General features: G+C 41.2%; 1 protein-coding gene across 7 annotated transcripts in view; it reads left to right on the forward strand.

The window, feature by feature from the left end:
* The window catches only part of RBMS1 (RNA binding motif single stranded interacting protein 1), a 144,998-nt gene that overhangs the window by 44,513 nt on the left and 81,339 nt on the right, over positions 1-19,146 (forward strand). The window contains exon 1 of one of the 7 annotated variants that reach the window (XM_054175189.1): positions 7,243-7,484. The exons of 4 other annotated variants lie outside the window; for them this stretch is intronic. In XM_054175189.1, coding sequence (XP_054031164.1) covers positions 7,422-7,484 — 63 coding nt within the window. In that variant the 5' untranslated portion in view covers positions 7,243-7,421. Of the gene's footprint in view, positions 1-7,242; positions 7,485-7,752; positions 8,108-8,390; positions 8,415-19,146 lie in introns of those variants that run through there. 2 more of the 7 variants (XM_054175209.1, XM_054175218.1) reach the window with 2 other exon arrangements.

The raw sequence follows: 19,146 nt of genomic DNA on the forward strand, positions 1-19,146 counted from the left end.
TTTTCCCCTCTGTAGGCTAAGCCAGGTAATTTTAATCAGAATGTGTATTATAATCAAATGTCTTTATATGTCATTATAAAGCAAACTTGGAGGCAAAAGGCTATACATTTGAAACAGATTAAATTTATATGCCTCTTTGGAATCTATATGAAAATTAGTTTCTTACACGTGAACTAAGGTTATGTAAATGGGCACCAGTGAGCCAGGACAGTGTTGTCAGTGTACTCAGAGGAGTATGAGCACTGTAAAGACATTTGCAGGTCAGAAATGAGGTTAATTGACAGGGACATGTGTGAGGACAGGAAAAATTTGCACAGCGCTTGTCAGGAGGTAGCACTGTCAGTTCTTCACTTGACCACTAGTATTTGTCGAACAAATACAATGGACTTTGTTCCAGGGAAAGTTAAAAAAAAAAAGAAAAGGTAAGAAGAGTCATCTTAGGATAACAACACTGTTTGTAAAGAGACATGTTTTGTGGTTTTATTCCAAGATACCCACATGTACACTCCTGCTGTATACAGTATCCAGCCTGGCTTGTCACTCCTGTCAATGTGGCTGTGGTCTGCCACAGAGGTTTGCAGAGTGCTCTTTGGTTTGGTATTTTCCTCAGGTGATCTTCAAGCCTATAGCTGGTGACTATTGTCACTAGTTTTGCACTAGTGACAATAAACCCGTATTTTTTGGCATAATCCTATTTTAAGTGACTTTTTCTGCCTTTTTCCCATTTTTCCATCATGAGCCACTGTGAATATAGAGTGTGTTGCAATACCAGCTTGCTCCGGATCAGTCTAGTACAGAATTTGCTTGTAATACAAATAGTGCATGTTTCTTTCGAGGCTTCAAAGTATGTGATGTGGAAAGAACAGGTAAGGGTCTGATTTTTTTTTTTTTCATAACCACAGAGCACTGACAAATCTGGAGCTATTTCATGGACTTAGATAGTGAGGAAGCAACACACAAAGGAATTAAATTTATATCTGGCTGACCTTTGGTCAGATCTCCCGCTCTAACCACCGCACAATGATTTGTCTTTTCAGTTGAATTTACTGTTCTCAATCTTTAATTGTATTTTAATTGTAGGAATGTTTTAATTTATTTTCTTTCTGACATTTTAGTAAAATAGTAACTATTCAAACCTGGCCCACATGATAAAAAATTTCATCCAAGAAAGTGCAGCACACCAAAATTGGATAAATCGTGGCTAGAAAGAGTCTCTCTTCTGTTGGAAACCCAGCAGATATAACCCTACTTTAGAACCATACTAATTCTGAAGCTTTACAAAAAAAGTATTTCTGTATTTCCAGATTTTGATTAATCTTTTACTAATATTTGTACTCAAATGTAAATATTTAAAATACATAAAATTATCAATTATCTTCACAGGATCATTGTTGCCTAGAAAGTACTTAGCTAATATTTAGTTAGTTGTTTAGGTGGGTTGGATTGGTTGATGGGTTGGACGCGATGATCTTGAAGGTCTCTTCCAACCTGGTTTGTTCTATGTATTCCATGTATTCCATGTATTCTATTTTCACTTTCTTCTTTTACTGTTCCTTCCATAAGTTTACTCTGCACGAAATGTAAAAAATACAGAGCCAAGAAAGTGGTTGGAAATGGTGAGCAATTCTTAGAACTCTTACTTAAAATATAAACATGTTTTAGTGTAATGCTGAATGACTTCCTACATAGTTAATAACAGGTCAGAAAAAAACAATATACTTTGTCATTTCAGACAGACTTTATGATTTTGTTCTGCAATAAATCCAGTCACTGTTACAGACTTTGACTGCATTATACTTTCAAGCAATGTCTGGCAACATTATCAAGCTAATGGCAGAATTCAGATATTTTAGAGTCATTTTAGTTAATTACACAAATCGAGACTGGATTTTCTCCTGTGTTTTAATAACCAATTATGAGCAGCTCCCTTAAATTCCTGGTAGCAATCCTTCACAGTAATTCTGTTTTGTACTTACGCTTCCCAGACTATACAGGGTATATTTGAGAGGGAGGTATTTGTTTGACAGTGGAAATACTTCTATAAGGAAGTATCTTGTGGCTTTCAAAGAATAAATAATGCATTCCATAATATAAAATGCTGGCATGGCATTAACAAGAGATTGTGTTGCTCTCTATGTTCATATTCTTAACACAAATAATCAGTGAAGGAATGGCAATAATTACTTATAATTATGCAATTTATAAAGTGTCCTTCCAAGAACATTTAAGGAAGTATGGAAAGAATGAACTGCAAGCTAAAATGAATAGGAGGAGTCAAAGCATGTAATGGGAGGCACAAACCTACTCTCCACAGCAGAGGCATTCTGTGTGCACTGAAGGAAGCAGAGGACTGTTTTTTTACAGGGACTGAAGGGAAAAAAACTTCTAAAGTAAAGGTGATGGGAAAACCAGAGTCAGGTTGAAGAATTCCCAGAGAGAATGAGCTGATGGGTTTGAGTCAAAAGTAATCTGTTACAGTGACTATGCACAGGTATTTTGTAATGAGTGATAAAATGGCATTTATGTTTTGTATACTAATCTAAAATATAAGAAATTTAGTATCTTGGTGGCAATATTTGAAACAGTGCATCTGGAAATTATTATTTATTGTCTCCTTTTGGTTGTGATTGTCGCAGAGATTTTTTTGTTGTTGTTTTATTGTTGAATATATTCCTATCATAATTTAGCAGCCTGCATTCTTAAGTGATGGCTTCTTGTTGTGTTTACAATACTTCACTCTTAGTAGATCATATAGTTCTATAAATGTCCTTGTTTCCTTAAAGAAAATTTACTGAAGGTTTTATATAGAAAGCGTTTTGCATGTTCATGGCATTACTGCATCCCATTCCTGCTGACCTTTCCTTCTCATCCTCAATTAGCAAGGTACAGTTGTTGGCTTTTTGTTAATTATCTGTGTATTGGGAATACTTAAATAATAACAAAACCAATTAACTTTCATGCCATTTATCACTAAAGGAGCTTCACATATAGTGAGGTATGCTTTATTCCTTTGAATGTTATACATGTTTTTCTTGTTTTCAGTTCTGAATAGATGAATTTAAGCCTAAAATTAAAAATTTGCTTTTATGTGATACTGAGCTTCCCATAACCCATTATTAACACTTCTCAGGAAATGCTTAATACTGCTCAAAGTTCAGCCCTGCATACTGTTTCCTTGGCTTGCATAGGGTATTCCCAAGTTTTTTTGCATTGTTGTGGCTCATCCTTCTACCTACTTTGGTTTGTATCTCTTTACATGACTCAGTGTGATGAGAGGATGGATCCTCAAGCAAGTGAACATTGTGGTAGAAAGCCTAGAAAGGTCCTCTAAGTCCAGTCAAGGTGGGGAAATGAAGTACCCACAATCACTCCTCCACTAATAGGTCTTTAGGAGGCCCTGAAGTGGCCAAGGGAGGAGAGTTGTGAGGAAATTCAAGAGACTAGTCTGTACTCACAGCATTTTGCAACTGACAAAGTTTCCCTTTTAAAGCAGATCTAGGGCTGAGGGACCATCTGTCCTATAGAGACACTGAATGCCCTGAGGGGAAATAGCTACTTTGGTTGAATTGTGAGATAAATAAGGGAAGCCATGGATTTGATTTAGAACAGCCATAGTAAAGTAGAAGCTTAAACGTGGGGAACTGTTTCTAAAATAATGCCTTAGTTTTGTCAGTCTACTATTTTTTAAGATTGATAAACATTACTGGAAAGATTCTTGAGGACTTGCAGTTGCCTCCAGTTTTTCAGAGAAATCTTTCTTTACCCTGTCTCTGCAAACTTAAATTTCTGAATTGTACCTAAAAAAACCAACCCCAAACCACACGACATAAAACATGTAATTACAACACTGAAGCTCCAAAATGCATCAGATCTGCTCAGCAAGTTTGCCTTATTTCTGAATAAGCTACTGGGTAATTTAAAAGAAGCTTTGAACATGATTTATACAGACACTCAGATTTTCTTAGACCCTATGATCACCTTTTTCCCTCAGGATCAAAATGAATTGTGCATTTATAACTCTAAGCAGCAAGATGCCTGACTACCTGCAAGTCTGTTCCCTTCTGTTGTAATACAGTTAAATAATATTTTTCAAGGGCTTTTTAATTATCACATCTGTATACATTTTATAGATTAGGTGTCTCCGATTTGGGATTGCTAAATGAATAAGACTGAGACTGTCATTTGCAAAAAAGGCATGCTTCTTGCATCCCAGAAAATATGTAGGGGAACTGTAACCAGTATCATGAATTGATACATCAATGTACATGTACTGCAAAGTTCAGGGAATTATCTCGAGTCTTATCAGCTTAATCTCAAATACAGGGTTTTACAGAGAAATCATTTTGCCTATATTCTGGAGTAAGAACAAAGCAGCTTTTTCATATGCTTATTGGTTCAGGTTGAAAGGGACCTCAGGGGATCTTTAGTCCAACCTCCAGCCCAAAGCAGCATCAGTGATCAGGTCAGGTTGTGTAGGCTAGTACACAGTGTGACCTGGAGAACATTCAAGGATGTAGGCTGCACAGCCTCTCTGGGGAATGCCTGGCTGGCCTTGTGTCCAGTCAAAAGCTCCCTAGTTTCAATGTCGGTCTGCTGTCACCTTCCTTCCAACCACGATGCTGTAAGGAGTGTGATTCTATACTGATAACCTTGTCATAGCTATTGGAAGGCAGCTATCTCCCCACTTGAGATTTAAAAAAAACCCAAACCAAAACAGAAAATGTGGATTAGTATTTAGGGCAGGGCATTGGGGGTTTCTTCCCAGAAAATTCTGTAATGTGTTTAACAATGCTAAATAAGCAGATACCATTTGATTGTGACCTAGCAGTTTATATTTCTTGCTGTGAGTTTTCCTAATATGTTAGGAAAGAGGTTGATGGCAACTGAGGGAAATGTGTCACATACTGAATCCAAGAGAGGGAAATCTGTGTCTGGGTCATGGGAAGCTATGGAACATGTGGAGGCAGAGAGGGCAAGATTGCAGCATTTCAGGTACTGCTTTGGAATATTCTTGAGTACCTTCTCTGGTATGACTGTGACTGAACATAGGCCAAATCGAGCATGTAGTGTTTATATCCCTCCAGCCTCTTCCCTGGGGGATGGGGCAGGAAAAGGAGAGGGAAGGAAGCAAAGATGATTGATGGTTTTTGAACTGCTTTTCCCCACAAGGGGAAGGTGTGGTCATTCAATGCATCTTCATCTAACAAAGCCCTCCTGTGGGTGTAGCAGATGTAAGCTTTGTCACCTCTTTGGTGACCGGAACACTGTACAGAAAATATTGTTCCTGTTTTTCATTTGGGAATACAGATTTGTGCAGGAGAAGCAGCCTATCACTGTTACAGTTTATACTGCTTTAAGACAGTGTTTCAGCACTGACCATGATTGTGTCACCTGTGAGCATGGGGCTATAATAAGCAAGACCACAGCACAGATCGCCTACTGTATGTCTCGGGAAGGCATGAGCACACAGCTACATTTCTATCAAACTAAGCCACAGGTACATATTAAGCCAATATAATCTGATACAGCTGCCAAAACAAGCCTGCCTATTTCTGCCCCCATGCTACCTTCTCCATTATGCTGGCACAAGCAGTAGTGCAGCCACATGCTAAACCAGACAAAGAAAATGATATGGAAGAAAACTAACCTGGTCAGAAAGAGAGACAGAGAGAGAGGGGGGAAAAAAAAAGGTTTCATCCAGAACCAGTTGCTGAACCATTATTTTTTTGCCAGCAGCGATGTCAGCTGCTGCTGTGAAGTGCGCATGAGGCTACAGCCTTAACCAGACCAGGGAATATGAGTTAATCCTAGCCCTATGCATCTATGCTAACTTTATGCCAGCAGTGGGAAGACGAATGCTCTGCAATCCAGCATGAAGTTACCTGATCTGGCATAAAGTCTGTTGGTACACGTTTACTCCATCAAATATCTTTCAGTGGCAGTGGCCACCATGATGTGGCTGCATGCTTTTCACCCAGTACTAGCAGCCCTTAAATTTATGCTGTCAAATCAAGGCCAAAATGAATGAGATCCATTTTAGGGTGAATTAAAAAAAAAAAAAAAAAAAAGTTATGCAGAATGTAGTTCCACCAGGTGACAGTGCTTTCTTACCATAAGCTGCACTCAGATAGGCTCTGGTCTGTGGTGGCAGTATATTAGGATGCCAAAATTCTTGGTCATTATTTCTTGGGAACTAAGTAGTTGAAGATTATAGCTTTTGTAGATACTAGTTTGTCAGATGGCACTATGTTGCTTGGCCTTTCAGTAAGGAGTTAACTGGCTATTTTTTTGTTTCTTCCTAGCTGTGAAGCTGTCAGGTTTGTGTGTGTGAGGTTAGAGCCCCACGGTATTATCAGAAAGAGGAAGAGACACCAGAAGGTGTCTGATGATGCATGTCTATACCAGAAGGTCTTCTGCAGTGTCACCAATCAGAAACTTAGTGCCTAGGCAGAACTGTAACTCAGGATCTCCTAAATACTAGATTACCAGCATCATTAGTGAAGTGGACAGTAATAGTGAGTGAAGTTAGAAACTCCTTTCCTCCATATGCCTCAGTCATGTTGCAGGAGAACTGTACTATTTTCTAGGCCTAAATGTTGTAATGAAAATTAGCATTTCACGGTTTCCCAAATAGTGACTCGAGGCATTAATGAGGGTGGTGAACGGATGTGCCTCCCCCTCTCCCTATCTCTCATAAAAACAAAATTTGAGAGTTATAACCCACATTTGCTGCCTCAGAACAGTCAGCGCTGCGTTTCGGGGGGCGGGGTCGCGTTACAGCTCCCACTGCACAGGCCCGGGCACTGCGGAGTGTCCTGAACGACCTCGGGGGGTCGGAACGGAGGTGGGCGCACCCCACGGCGGAACGCGCGGCACGGCGCAAGTTGCGCCTGGGCCCGCATGCCACGCGTTCCATCGTGGGCCAGCCACCCGCTCCCCCCGCCCCTCTAAGGCACAACCACTCCGCGCCGCGGGAGTGCCGCCGCTGCCCCGCTCCGTTCCGTTCCACACCTCCCACTCCCCTAGTGGCACAGCGCCGCGACCCACTCCGTGGCGCCCCGCGCAGCATAGGGGTGGGGCTCGGGCACCGTGCCCGCTCCGCGCTTCCCCGCTGCGGCTCGGCGCTCCCTCCCTCCCTCTTTCTGGGCGGTGGTTGAGGCCGGCGGGAGGTGGGGTTGTCTGGGCTGGGCTGGGGAAGCCGACGGCGGTCAATGAGAGCCCGTTGATGGCTGGCTGGGCGGCCGCGGCGGGGTAGGGTCGGCGCGGAGCCGGGGCAGGGCGGGGGCCCCTGGGGGGGAAACGAAGAGCCGCAGCCGGCGGGGTAGGCACGGAGGCGGGGAGCGCCCTGCAGCCGCGCCGCAGTCCGGCGGCCGCCAAAGTTGCTCCCCATCCCGAGAGGGAGCTGAGGATCAGGCGGGGCGATGATCTTCCCCAGCAGCAACAGCAGCGCGGCGGGTAGTAGCCGGACCCCGTATCGGAAGCAGGTAGGAGCAGGGCGGGGGGGGTTGTGGGTTTGTGGCTCTCCCCCACCCCCGCTTTCCCCCAACACCCCCCCCTCCCCCCCGAAGTACTGGAGGAGGAGTGGGGAGAGAGGGTGGCGACTTGGCGTGAGTTGCAATTTGCAGCCTGTTAGCTTGACGAGAGCTGGAATTTACAAGAAGAAAGTATTTTTTTCTTTTTCTTTTCTTATTTTTCATCCGCCCTTTCACCTCCTCAAAGCTTCGCTGTGACCTTGCTGAGTGCCCAGGCGGGCTCCGCCGGGTGACCTTAGCGGCCGGGCTGGGCGGTGCGGGGTGTGCCGCCGCCGAGGGCCGGGCGGCCCCCGGCCGTGCTGAGCTCGGCAACAAGTTAAAAAGCACCCGGTATTGCAACACGGGCCGCGGAGCGAAACTTGGGGCTGGTGATTTTCGCTCCTCGTGAAATGAGCGAAAGGGTCGCGGCGCGTTGTTTTTTTCAACCAACCCTCCAAAAATCCACCGCCGCTCTTCGGACCTTCCCCTTCTCTCCGCCGTGAAGTGCACAAGGGAAATCCTGTGACATTTTAAGGGCCGGCAGATCGCTCTGATAAGCTCGGAGCACTCGCATCTATGGAGCCGTACTGAAAGAGGTATTTCATTGTTTGTTTAGTCGCTGGAAATAGTTTAGATAGTTGGGTTACAACCTCGTTGGGCCCTTGACTCTTCGGCTGCACTTTTTACTTTTCCCCTCAAAAAGTTGGAATTAATGTTACATTATTTACTGCAAAGCGTGTTGTTTTTCACTGATTCTTTGACGATCAAAAATAGTCGTACTTTTTAAGTTCATCGAAAAGCATAGTGTGTGTGTGTGCGCCAGAGAGTAAATGGAGTAGAGGTCACTGACAAGCTCCTGGCTTGACAAAGCATGCCAGAAGACCGTGGCAGGCTTCTTTCCAGGTGAGGAAAAACCCTTCTGTGTCAGCTGCTCTTAGCAAATGAGACGAGTAATTTGATGGGTTCAGTTAGCATTGCTGGTGGGATTGTCTGATTTTGCAGGAGGTCAGAATTCATTAGGGGCAGATGTAGCAGATGGGGTCTCCCTGTGGCACGCAGTGAAGTGCTCCATAAAAATAATGGGGAAATGGGCCTCAAAATTCTAAACTTTCACTCCGTGGCTGGGATGGCCTGTGGTCTGCGTGGCTAACCTGTGCACCTGTGAACCTTTGAGTCTCACGTTTTCTTCAACCTTCAACAAAAACTGCTATTTCTTTGCCACTCCTCCCTTATTTTATAGAAATATTTTTTTTATAAGAGTCAGTGGTGTGTTATCTCTGCAGTGCTCTGCAGACGCTGCCTGACAGTGTGTGGAATTATCTTTGTATCTCGTACTCAAAGTGTTCAAGTCCATACATAATAAAACATGCTTATTGTGTGTGCTGCTTTTGTTTTGTTTTTAATAAATGCCCTGGATTTGTCCCCACTGATGATCATGTCTGGTGCTCCTGCATGCTTTGTAAATTAAGCCAGGGTTTTTTTGATAGTATTTTTTTCATTCTACCTGAAAGACCCATTAATTAATGAAGGCTCTTTGGGGTGCTGTGTTGAGTGTTTGGGTGCTGGGCAGGGTGTTGGCAGGAGCCGAGGGCAGCCTAGGCAAGGCCTGTTCCTGGCGGGGCTCTGTTTTGCGTGCGGATGTGAGTTGCCTGCTGGTCTGGAGCAGGCTGATAAGATGCTCTTCTTTTCACAGTGCACTCCTTAGATTCAAAGAGCTAAAAGGGCCGCCTAAATCTGAAAAGCAAACAAACCCTTTTTTCCCCAATAGGCAGAGAAAGAAATGAATGTGGGGGTATTATGTGGGCTTAAGACCCTGGGTACCAAAGGTTTCTTTTGTTAGTGTGTAGCCATTCTCCGCTCAAACACTTCCTACATAAGGAGCCAGGGCCTGTGCCTTTCTCCATTTAAGTCCATAGAAAACTCCTATTAACTTCATTCACATAGACTAAGGTTGTTTAAAGACTGACTTTCTGATCTCCCTTTCACTCAGATTTCACCTACAGGGGTGAGCTGATGTCAAACAGGGCTGGAGAGTGTTATGAGCCAAATTTTTCAACTTAATAATTAAGAATAGTCCAGATTAAGTCTCTGCATGCTTTATGTGTAACCCATATTTGGACAATTGAATTACAATTGTGCGTTAATCTGAGGCAGTAGATACTGTTAGTATAGGAAAAGTAGTCTACTGTAATCTCTAAAAGACGAACCTAGATTTCCCATGCTAATAGTGTGTAGTATGTGAAACTGAAAAAAATTCAATAACCTAGAAATGAAACAAATCTTTTGAGTAGCATGTATGTCCCTGTTGGTAATGTAATGTGATATCAGAATAGTATAAGAGCGCTTCAGTTTTAGTATTTTTATGTTTGATTTTTAAGAGTCTGCAACAGATTCAAATGAAAAGATGAGTGATTTATTGGTAGAGTGCAAGGCGATCCTGTCTTGATTTATCTTTAAAGCTCTGTAATGTAATGGGAAATTCTCCCTTCATTTAAAACATGGACAAAACGCTGGTTAGCTGCAGTAGACCTGAAGCTTTACCTATACTATCTTTTTGTTTTCCCAGAGAACTACGTTTTGTTTTATAAACGAATTTGTGCTTAGTGTGTCATGCTTATTGTCTGCTGTATCTATTTCATTGTGTAAATTAGGCATGTAGGAGTCAGTCAACATCCTTAATTTTGAGTCAGATTCGATTAGGTGGTGCCTAATCTTTTTCTCTCTTCACAGTACTTGTAAGAATACTAAAATATGGTCTCTGAAGTTGTGTATTTTCAAAAGGATTTCCTGTGTTATGGGCACACAGGCATATTTAAAATACTCCTACCAGGCTTAAAAGTTAGATGTTGTTTAAAAGAGTGGCAGCTTATCTGAGAATTGTCCTTGAAATGCAGATTCAGGTCTAGTTAAAGAATGAAACCTGTACAGTATCTGCAGCAATAATCTTTTACAGTGCTCATGGCTGTGTGTCCTCTCTGAAAAAGGTAGGCATAAGCCAGTATTTTTACTAACAAGATTACTCGAGCTATGCAAAGAATGCACATGTGTGCATCTGTAATGTGAAGGAAACAACATGACATACGATATCCTGCTTAATATAGGCTTTCTTAGCTCGTAGTTTGTGTGTGCTGAGAACGAGATGGTTCTGTCCCTCCTCCCACTTTTGTTATTCTCATGCAAATCGGGAGGCGCTCCTCAGAAGTAAATATTTCTACACTCTGTAAAATTATCGTAAATGAAAAATTAGGCTTTCTCCTGCCATCTGCTCCTTGAAAGCTACAGAGCTACTGTAGCTATTTGATTAGGGATTTTAAATTGCTTTGTGCAGGGAGGTTTCTCTGCTCTCAGGTTTCTCGAGGAGGAAGCCAGCAGCAGCTCTGGAGGCCTGGGATGGAGGCAAGCGCCGGGTCCCACCTACCACAGCCAGGGTGCTCAGGAAGCCCGGCGTGCCTGTGCCTTTTAACATCTTTGTCCAGTAGCACTGGTTCTTGTTACGTTTTGATGAGTGTAATGTTTATCTCGCCAGCATAAGGAGATTTACATAGTTTGCTGCTTTCTGAGCAGATTAACTGGGCATAGCTGCACGTGAGGAATTTAACACTGATTTGGTGTTTGGTCTGTGTAAGGAGAGACACACAAAGCTTTTGATTAATCTTTTAATGCAGCTCTGTCAAGTGCCCTGTCACAGGTTGGGGTTTGTTAACAGTTGAAGATTAAGGTGGGGTTCTAATGATGATGAAATGAAGAAAGCTTTTGCCAGTCTTAGGCTAAAAATGTAGATTAGTTTTTTCAGTCTGTGTATAGGTTTAATGTATCAAGAGGCTACACCTGCAATACTACTGTATTGTTTCCCAATTGGCACTGTGTGTGGTGCCTGTGTGTGTGTGAGAAGGAGCCTCATTAAACTTGTAAGACCTGGCCATGGTCATAAAACATGCAGCTCCACAGAGCAGGCTGATACCAGACCAATTTGACATTACACCTCTTGTGTATCTACATGGCGATAGGCTCAGAAGCCTAAGAATGAACAGATATCTTTGATTACCTAAACAAATGGAACTAGTTTGTTTTTCCTAGTTTCTTTCAGAACTGAGTGTTATGTCATTTTTTAATCAGTGGCTTGCTTGATTTGAGTCCATTTCCATTAGCGTTTTATACTGTATTAAAGAGTCTGCTTGAATTTAACAAGACTCTGCTCTTCTCTTAAGAACCAGCTATTTTAAAATTTCAAGTGCATTTATACGATTGATTGTGAAGTTCTCCTTTATTCTCAAGGGAGCAAAACTGCTCAGTCAGTGGGTTTCTATACTTGTAACGTGAACGTGAAGGAAAGAAATTAAAGTACGCATGTTACCTTGGCAGACATAGTATTATGGGTTAAGAAAAATGATGTGATTGTCTTACCTATATTTAGCAGTTTGAAGTTTTGTTTACTATTTCTAACAGGATGAACAATATATTTTTATCTCTTTGGAAGTATTATTGTTTAAAGTGTGTATCCTTGCCTTTTAGCTTCATATGGGAGGGAAAGTAGAAGTCTGTCTTGAACATCTGCTCATTTGGGTTCATTTTTTCCCCCCCTGAAACTTCCAGCTGCTTGAAAAGAAAAATATTGCTTGAGTTAACACATTTCAGAAGGGTTGGATCCTTTAAACTAGGATTACTGGCAGGGAGGAGAGGGGAAGGAAGGAAGGGAGGGGTAAATCCTTTCCTGAGAGCTTGAGATGGCTCCTAAAAACATCCACACAGTACTGCAACCAAGTAAATAAAAATAATAATGGTCATTTGACATGGTAACTGTTTCTGTCTGCATGTTGGATTTTTTTCATCTCTAAAGTCTTGAAATCTTGGCTTGTTGCCTGAGATAGTTATGATAAAAGAAGTCAGTGAAAAATAGGAACTTTTTTACTGTCTTTCCCTCATGGCTCTCTTTCTGATTTCTTATTAATATTTTTCTCTATTTCTACATCGGATATTTTTAAAAGAGCTTTCTTAAGGGCAGTATGAAGACAGACAAAGTTTTAGTCCTAATGAAGAGGTGCATGAAGGTGTTTTAATATTGGATGAAGCATGTTAGTCAGAAGTTCTCTAGAAAGCCAAGAGAACCACATTGAAATGGTCTCAGAAATCTTGTAGAAGTAAGTCTAGTTGTTTTTCATAGTTTTCAGGACTGCAGTGTACTGTGGTTATTATAGCAGCCCTGAAGAAGCCACTGTATTTGCAGCTTCCTGATGCAACAGGAAAGGGAAGGGATGAATTACAAATAGAGGAGAAACGTCAGGGGAGGGGGAACCATGGGTTAGATAAGCACAAGCTTCTCAACCCAGCAACTTAGGAAAACATGCACACAACAACGAAACAAAATTTAAAAAAAAAATAAATCATGTGCTGCTGGGGCTGGTTGCTGTGATTAGCACAGGTTTAACTCTTTCTCAGGAGACTGTAGTTAAAGTGGCGCAGCTTTGTGTTGACACAAAGTAGTTTTAACCAACCGTTGAAGTCATTGAAAGCTACTGAGGGATTGCTTTAGACAGATTTGCGACAAACTGGCTTCATGTCCATTTGAGTTAGTTTATAGCAGTTTAAATTTAGTATCATTGACTACAGTTTCCATAAATTGATTTTCAACAGTTAACTTTATACCAGTTTTAAGTCCTGACCTTTGAACTAAGCAGCACTGCCTTAAAAATATCAAGCAAATGTTTTGAAGTGTTACAGGTTCTTCAAAACAGAAATATACAACACTGTCAAAATGTCTTTTTTTCTGATTTATGATATAGTATGAGGATGTAGCAGCTCTGTGGCCTGTTGCAAAAGAAAACCTGATAATTGCAGATATGTACAAATATGTAACAATGTAATACATAATATCTTTTTGCTCAGATGTCAGGCAGTTTTGTTTGCTTAACTGTAATAGTTTAGGAAATCACCGATGTGTGTCTTATTTGTTTATGAAGTATCCTACTTTAAAAAAATGATGTGTCGAGTAGAGTGGATGCTATGATTTTACTTACTTGGTAGTACTGTAGAACTTTCTGAGGTTGCAGTGGAAACAAGTAACTTGTTGCTCTGGGAAGTCTCATTTAGGATTCATCTACCTTAGTTCCTTGGTTGAAGAGCAGCAGGGCAAGGTGAGCATCAAACTTAGTCTAACCTGACATTTACCTGTTTGTGATATGAAATGCTTCTTTTTATTTCATTTATTTGTTTCTTGACAGTGTCTTTTATTGGCAGTGACATGTTCACACCTTATTTTAAGTGCCTTTTCTGTTTCTCCACATAGACGAGATTTATTTCTTTACTTTCTTTTATATTGTTCTCTTATATCTGAATCTCCTCTACCATATGGTGCTTTGCTGCAAGAAAGTGGAAACATGACTGCTTAGGTTAACTACAGTTCATATATTCTGTCATCTGGGTACTGCAGCACAACAATGTTAGAATTCACTGCTTTAGAACATCTGAGGTATGTGTGGCACTTCCATTTTCAGTGTGCTTGGGGAGTGAAATCCAGGATTCAGGTGTGAGATTGGGGAAGGTTACAGGGAGCTTTTCTCAGAATTGTTAGTTGCTGCAGGGCACTTCTTTGATGCCTGAGGTGTTACCAGTCCCAGGAAGGCTGCTGCAGCTTAGTGGGGGGAGGATGCAGTTATCTCTGACAATCTGAAGCAATGTTTGTAGATGCCTGACTCCTCCCAAGGTGATTCAGAATCCTGTTTTAGGGTTTGTCTGACCCACAAGAACATTATTAGTTTGTGCTTGTGTCACTGCAACAGTCTGAAATCGATCAAAACACCAGGCAAGCAACGATAAAATCAAATTAAAATAATTTTTTACAAATGTACACACAAAAGTATAAAATGCTTAAAACCGAGGAATAAAGAGGGGGAATAAAAGTAGTGGTACAGGACCTGAAAGTTTCCTCTACCTTATATGTAGCTCTGTGTCAAGCAATCTCCAGTCTTTCCAGGGAGAAGGGCTATTATTGTGCAACCCTGTTGCCTTGGGCTGTGCTCAGGGGAGAAAGTGATATACAAATCTGTATTTCTTTTTATATTTAACCCATTTGGAGGGTAAGGGGTAGAGGTTGTGGTTTGTTTTTTTTCCAGTTGGTGATGCCTCTTTCACTCAACTTTCTTTTACCAGAGCACAGGTTGTTTATTCTTTCTTCACAAGTAGTAATGTCTTTTGGACATCACCAGGTGATATGCTTCCTGCCCAGTCTTTGGCGTGCTCCTCAGCTGAGCACTGAAAAGATGATTGGTGTGTTTCGAAGGAGGTTTCATGCTATGACAGATGAATTTCAAGTCTTGTGATGTTTTTCTTTGTCTTTTACCTATATGTACCAGTTGTTTTAATGCTTTAAACAGCTGTGTAGCAGATTTTTCTCTGGGCTGCTGTTGGACTGCAGGGTTACTGGCAGCTGTTCAGCCTGTGTGCCTGTCTTGGAGCATGCCCATAATGACCCATTTTGAACCAGTTGTATTGCTACATGCATCTGTTGGTTGTTTTGGCTTACCTTGGCTGTTCACCTAGCTAAGCTTTTAAATAACCTGTTACAATCTGAAACTAGCTTTCAAGTATGTAGCGTAGAAGTAACCTACAGTATGGATTTGTGTTAATGTGTTCCACTGTGGCTGTGCTATAGGAGAGGAGGAGCAGAGCATGTGTGCATGTCTGTGAACACATGACATGGCCAGGAACTGTGAACTTACAGTATCCTGCAGTACTGAGGTGCTATAGAGCATATTTGAAAGCTTGAGTATTCTTACAGTAAATAATACCAATTCACTGCATAGAACTTCAGTTGGGTAAAGGTGCTAGTGAAATTTAGGGCACACCATGGCACCAAGAGCAGAATACAGTGGCTTTTTGGTTGTCTGAAGTGCCCTAGGAGCTGCCTCTGTTCCCACTTACGATATCCCATCATCCCACAGAATTCAAGATGGAACTGGTTAAGGAAGTCATTAACCATTTCAGAATTTTGTCAATATTTTAATTGCTATAGTGACAAAATTGGGTTATCTCTTGAACCAGACTTTGTCAGATTGCCAGCAAATGCACTGTTCTTAGATCTGTGAGGTGTGGAATGTTGTGATTTTGGGGAATCACCAAGGGGTGAAGATTGGCTTAGTCATTAGAAAAGGCACTTTGACTTTTCATGTAACCGTTCTTTAGATACTGTGAGTTGCTGGGAATTCCCTGCTCTGAAGTTCCTGACCATTTTGTGCTTTCTGTTTTAATGTTTCACTTGCAACTTTATTGTTGTTTTGGTGTTCTTCATGTATGGTTTTGTATCCCAAAATATAAGATGATGAAAAGAAAGATCTGGCTTATCTGCATGTTTTGTCCTTCTGTCAAGACCTTGTTTCGTCATGACACTTTTCCAGCAACCTTCTTTCAAAATTAGTAATTCTCAGAGCTGCTTTCCATGTCCAACTTGTTTATCCCCTGAAATAAGTTCTGTGTTGAGACATTGTCTTGGTGATAATAAAAGTCCTGTGTCAGCCATACCTATACATTTATTCAGGGACTGTACAGGGATTAAGAAGGTGACATGAAGTTCAAATTGTCCTGGTAATCATGTTTTGAATAATCTTAGGTAAAATGTTTGGATTTGGCTCTTGAAAAGATACTTGTTAGTAGTGGTTTCCTACCTCCCATAGATTTTATACAGAAATGTAGCAACATCTGGAAGTGGGTCAGATGTTACAGCAATTAGGACTAAATGTCTGAACTATATTTACACACATGCATACATATACAGATGTATATGTTTGTCTGCTCTCTAAAGATCATAATAGAGCAGATTATTCGGAATGATAGAACTGCTCAAATTCTGCATGTCTCTGTGTGAGTAATTTCTTTACATTCTATAGGAATGTTCATGTGAATACTCTTATTGAAATTTCCAAATGAATAACAGTGGCAGAGTTCATTTTATCATGAAACTGGACTAGTAAAACTACCTAGAACTCTAGTCTTAGAAAGGAGTAGATGGTTTTATTAGCAGCAGTTGTCTAAACAGAAGTTTAGTGTGCAGAAAGGCAGAGTTAAAACTGTTAAAATATTACTTAGAACAGGAATAACTGCATAAAGTTTTGTGGCGTAGATTTTGCAGATTTTTTTTTATCTAGATGGATTTAGTGAATTTTGTGGCCTTATCTTTCCTACTAAATTAACTCCTTGAGGTTGTTTTTTTCTTTTTTGGGGAAGTCCTTTTTCCAAAATTCCGTTGTACCACTTTAATTTCGAAGTCACATTAAATTGCACGTATTCAAATATTTGGTTTATTCCTTTAGGAAATGCAGTGCAGGGTGTTTCACCTTCACTTCACTGTGTCTGTGGTAGGAAACTAATGATGACGTATGAGATTATTAAACAGCCAATGGGTGCATTGATTGATAAAGTCCAGAGGTAGGATTATTGCTAAGAAACATGGATGGAGCTGAATGTACTTATTAATTAGCCTTGAAGTTGCCCACAGTGTAGGGCAGACCTGAAAGCAGTTGCACAGGACTGTAGTTGTGCAGGAAGTAGAGGCAAGTGATTAATTTATCGTTATCTGGGCAGATTCCCTTTCACTGCAGCATTTTAAAATGAATTATCAGTTCCAAGTGCATGTATAAAAAGCTCTATCTATAACTTCCTGATGTGTTCAGAGGTTTAGAGACCCCACCTGGCTACAACTTCCCTTCAGGCAGTTGTAAACAGCAATAAGTCTCCCCTAAGCCTCCTCTTCTTCAGGCTAAGCAACCCTAGCTCCCTCAGCCACTCCTCATAGGGCTGTGCTCCAAACCCCTCACCAGTTTTGTTGCCCATCTCTGGACATGTTCCAGCAAGTCAACATCTTTCCTAAACTGAGGAGCCCAGAACTGGACACAGGACTCAAGGTGTGGCCTAACCAGTGCTGAGTGCCATACTAATCCTGATACAGGGCGTGATGCCACTGGCTTTTGTGGCCACCTGGGCACACTGCTGACTCATGTTCAACTGTCTGTCAACCACTACCTCCAGGTCCCTTTCTGCCTGGCCACGCTCCAGTCTCTCTGACCCCCAGCCTGTAGTGCTGCATGGGCTTGTTGTGGCCAATGTGTAGAATCTGGCACTTAGATGTGTTAAATCTCATGCCATATTCTTGAGCTGTGTTTGATGTAGTGTTCATCTCTAGCTATACACAGCACCGGACGTGACTCAATTGAAATATCCCTTCCTTTTCCAGAGATGGAAGCTCTCTTACACAGGTGCTGCAGTTGCGTGTACCAGCTGTGTTCATGCATGGTGTACTGACTGCACAGTCTTCTAAATGAGTTGGTGACTGCTGTAAGCGCTTCTTTTGTGCTTTTAGCTATAAGAAGTCATATGTCCAAGTTAGATGATTATCCAGGCTGCCAGGGTCAGTTCATCTTGGCTGTCAAATTCCTTATATATTTCAAGTGTTGTATTAGCAGTACATCTGGAAGCTTTCTTAAGTGTTATCTAATTCTTGTATTTTTTCATTCTGGAATTAACAATGATCTGTAGTGTCTATGAAAATTGATTCATTACACAGTCAGACATTCACCCCAGCAGCTATTTGGAGAGTTGCTTCCTTTAATTTTTAAGATGCACCAAGGAATGGCATCTTGCATTTGCTTAGCATGCTGTTGCTAAACGCTTTAGCATACGCTTTTAGCTTGACTTCAGAACTAAGTTTCTAGATGTAAAAGGAATTATTAATTATCATGCATTGTGAACTCACCAACATTTTAGTTTTAGAATAAATCATATTGTGTTGCTTGAGTTTGAGACATCTAAATGATATTTGTAAGCAGTTAAGCCCACTTTTCTCTAAGAATTAAAAATCTTTGAACAACCAGCTGCATGAGTTAAAAAAGTTTCTTTCTTGGTCTAGACCAGGAGTGAAGTTTCAAAATGGAAGGCAAAATGTCAGGGAAATTGAGTACTATGTAACTGAGTTAGAGTAGCTCTTCTGTTTGCATTATTCAAATATAAATTGCAGATTTCAAGAAGAACAGGAAATAATAAATAAACCAGCCCTAAGTATACATGTTTTTCTGGAAGTGCATGCCTAAGGGTTTTGGAAAAGATTGTAAAGAGAAAATAGAATGTTTTCAGCAGTCAGAAAGCATTGGATCTAGTAAGTGATAAGCATCTACCAAAACATCATCCTTTACAAAATGGGGAAAAAATGACTTGGGTTTGTTTCAGATAAGGGTAGAAGGAAAATCTGACCCTAAGGCCAGAGCAGCATTGCTGCATGTGGTATGTACATAGGATTTCACCAAAGCTGTAGCAGACAGGCTTGAGCATGCTGCTTGTTGCCTTACTTGTAAGGGCTTGGTTATAAGATACCACAGGTATTCACTGCAGTTGTCTTAGTTTGTGTATGTAAACACAAAGTTGGTTTAATTCTTGATAGTTTGACAACCTAATGCTATTTTGTTACCTCTTTTGTGGGTCAGCACCATGGTAAAAGAAGCAGTCCCAGGCAACCAGCACCAGAACAAGAGGACACAGTCTGAAGCTGTGCCAGGGGAAGTTCAGGCTCGAGGTGAGGAGAAAGTTCTTCACAGAGAGAGTTGTTAGCCGTTGGAATGTGCTGCCCAGGGAGGTGGTGGAGTCGCTGTCCCTG

The sequence above is a fragment of the Dryobates pubescens genome, chromosome 2 (assembly GCF_014839835.1).
Source record: "Dryobates pubescens isolate bDryPub1 chromosome 2, bDryPub1.pri, whole genome shotgun sequence".
NCBI lineage: Eukaryota > Metazoa > Chordata > Aves > Piciformes > Picidae > Dryobates > Dryobates pubescens.